The sequence below is a fragment of the Geospiza fortis genome, unplaced genomic scaffold (assembly GCF_000277835.1).
Source record: "Geospiza fortis unplaced genomic scaffold, GeoFor_1.0 scaffold391, whole genome shotgun sequence".
Lineage (NCBI taxonomy): Eukaryota > Metazoa > Chordata > Aves > Passeriformes > Thraupidae > Geospiza > Geospiza fortis.
The window spans coordinates 615,358-617,650 of record NW_005054472.1 but is presented as its reverse complement, the minus strand read 5'-3'; the positions used below and the strand labels follow the sequence as shown (position 1 = coordinate 617,650).

The 2,293-nt window shown below is 50.9% G+C and overlaps 1 protein-coding gene across 1 annotated transcript in view; it reads right to left on the bottom strand.

The window, feature by feature from the left end:
• Nucleotides 1-786: 786 nt before the first annotated feature.
• The window catches only part of MAPKAPK2 (MAPK activated protein kinase 2), a 46,393-nt gene continuing 44,886 nt past the window's right edge, over nt 787-2,293 (bottom strand). The window contains exon 10 of the mRNA XM_005428129.2: nt 787-2,112. Coding sequence (XP_005428186.1) covers nt 1,969-2,112 — 144 coding nt within the window. The 3' untranslated portion in view covers nt 787-1,968. The remainder of the gene's footprint in view (nt 2,113-2,293) is intronic.

The following is a 2,293-nucleotide window of genomic DNA, read 5'->3' as shown; positions in this document are numbered from 1 at the left end:
GCGGCCCCGTGTGCCACAGCATCACCCATAGCATCATCCACAGCATCCACACCATCACCCACACCATCCCACAGCATCCACAGCATCCACACCATCCCAAAGCACCCCACAGCACCCCTCATCATCCTACATCAACCCACATCACCCCACACCATCCCACACTGTCCCAAAGCACCCCACACCATCATCCACAGCACCCCACAGCATCATCTCATAAAATTCCATAGCACCCCACACCATCCCATAGTACCCCATAGCATCCCACAGCATCCACAGCACCCCACAGCATCATCCCACAGCATCATCCTATACAATCCCAAAGCACCCCACCCCATCCCACATCATCCCACATCTTCATCCACAGCATCCCACACTATCCCAAAAACATCCCACATCACCCACAGCACCCACATCACCCCACAGCATCCACAGCACCCACAGCACCCCATACCCTCCCAAAGCATCCTACATCACCCCATATCATCATCCACATCATCCACAGCACCCCTCATCATCCTCCATCAACCCACATCCCCCCACACCCTCCCAAAGCACCCCACATCACCCCATAACACCCCACCCCATCCCACATCACCCCACAGCCCCAGCCCAGGGGTGACACGTGCTGTGCAGCTGTCCCCGAGCAAAGGGCTGTTGTGTCCCCAGAGAACATCCAGGGGAGCTCAGCCTTTCTGGTGGAAAAAAGAGCAATTTTAGGGCACAGGGAGAGCAGCTGGAGCACTAGGGGGGTTCTTCACAGCCATACAAGCAACAGGAGAGACTGGGTGACTCTTTAAGTGTCTTTAATCCAAAGGACTGAAGAGCAGACTGGGAAGATTAGTATAAGCCAACAGACAAAAACAATTAAAAAAAATTAAAAAAAAAAAAGGGGGGGGGATAAAAACCAGTTTTCAAAACAAATTAAAATTCCATACAGTGTCTAAAAAGATCACCTAAAAACTAAACCTTAAAAAATCGTTTTTCCCCATTCAAACACATGTAACGAAGTGAAACATCGTGACAAAATAATAATAATAATAATCATCATCATCATCGTCGTCATCATCATCATCCATGGACTAAAGACTTCAGAGCAGCTGCAGGAGCCACACTGCTGGGGCTGCAGCACCCCCATTCCCAGCCAGGGAGGGGTCAGTGCTGCCAGGCTGGCTCCAGCTGTGCCACCTCCAGCCCTGCCCTGGCACCCGCTGTCCCCAGGGACCCCCCCATGCTGGGCACGGGGTGAGGGGGGCACACATCCCTGCAGAGCTGGGGGGACAGCACAGCCCCCCCTGAGGTCAGAGCTGCATCCCAGGCCACACAGGGGCAGCCAGAGCAGCTGCAGGCCGGACAGACACACACCCTGCACGGACAGACAGACAGCGCTGCCAGGTAAACCCCCAGGGAGGGCTGGGGCGCTGCTTTGTGGCTCCTGTGCTTGATTTGGGCCCCCCCCCCAGGGCAGCAGGACACGGGGGAGAGCAGCTCTCCTTCCCTGGAGCCTGTCTCTAACCAGCATCCACACAGGGAACACACTGTCTGGGTTTCAGCTCTACAGTAGTTTTTAAAAAATATTTATATGTAATATACCCTAAAAAGGTCACCACAGGAGTTTCCATGTCTTTGGAAGGAAGGAGGAGGAAAAGAAAAAAAAAAAAATATATATATATAAATCAAAACTGTTTCACAAAAGAAAAATAAAAATCCAATTATTGGCGGCGTTCACCTACAGGACAAAAAAAAATCCCTGGCTGCAGGTGTGGATCTGAGGGGGAGGATCTCACCACCTGCTCCAGAAAGGTCAGAAACACAGGTGAGTAGCTAAAAATAACTAGTCTGGTATAAATGTCTGAATTCCATGCGCTCGATAGAACAGTCTGTTTCTTTTTGTCTTTTTTTTTCCTTAAAAAATATATATATATATATATTTATAGTTATTGCTTTCTTGAGGGCTGGTGGGCAGGGCCCTCAGTGGGGCAGCGTGGTGGGCTCGGGGGGGTTGGCTTTCTTCCTCCTCTTCATCAGCAGAGGGTTCGAGGAATCCTCGATTTTCTTGATCTTGATTTGTTCGTAGTCCACTCTCATGGTGGCCAGGGCACTGGTCATCTCCTCCTGTGGGCAGGGGACACAGGGCCATCAGCAAAGCCCCCCTGGCTGAAATAGGGGTCTCCTCAAGCCAGGTCTCATAAGCTCTTGGAGATCTATTTCACACCCAAGATAGCTCAGCTACCTTAGAAGGCAAAAAATCAGCAGGATGGCTTCTGTGGTAGTGTTGGAAACAAAAAAGTTTTCA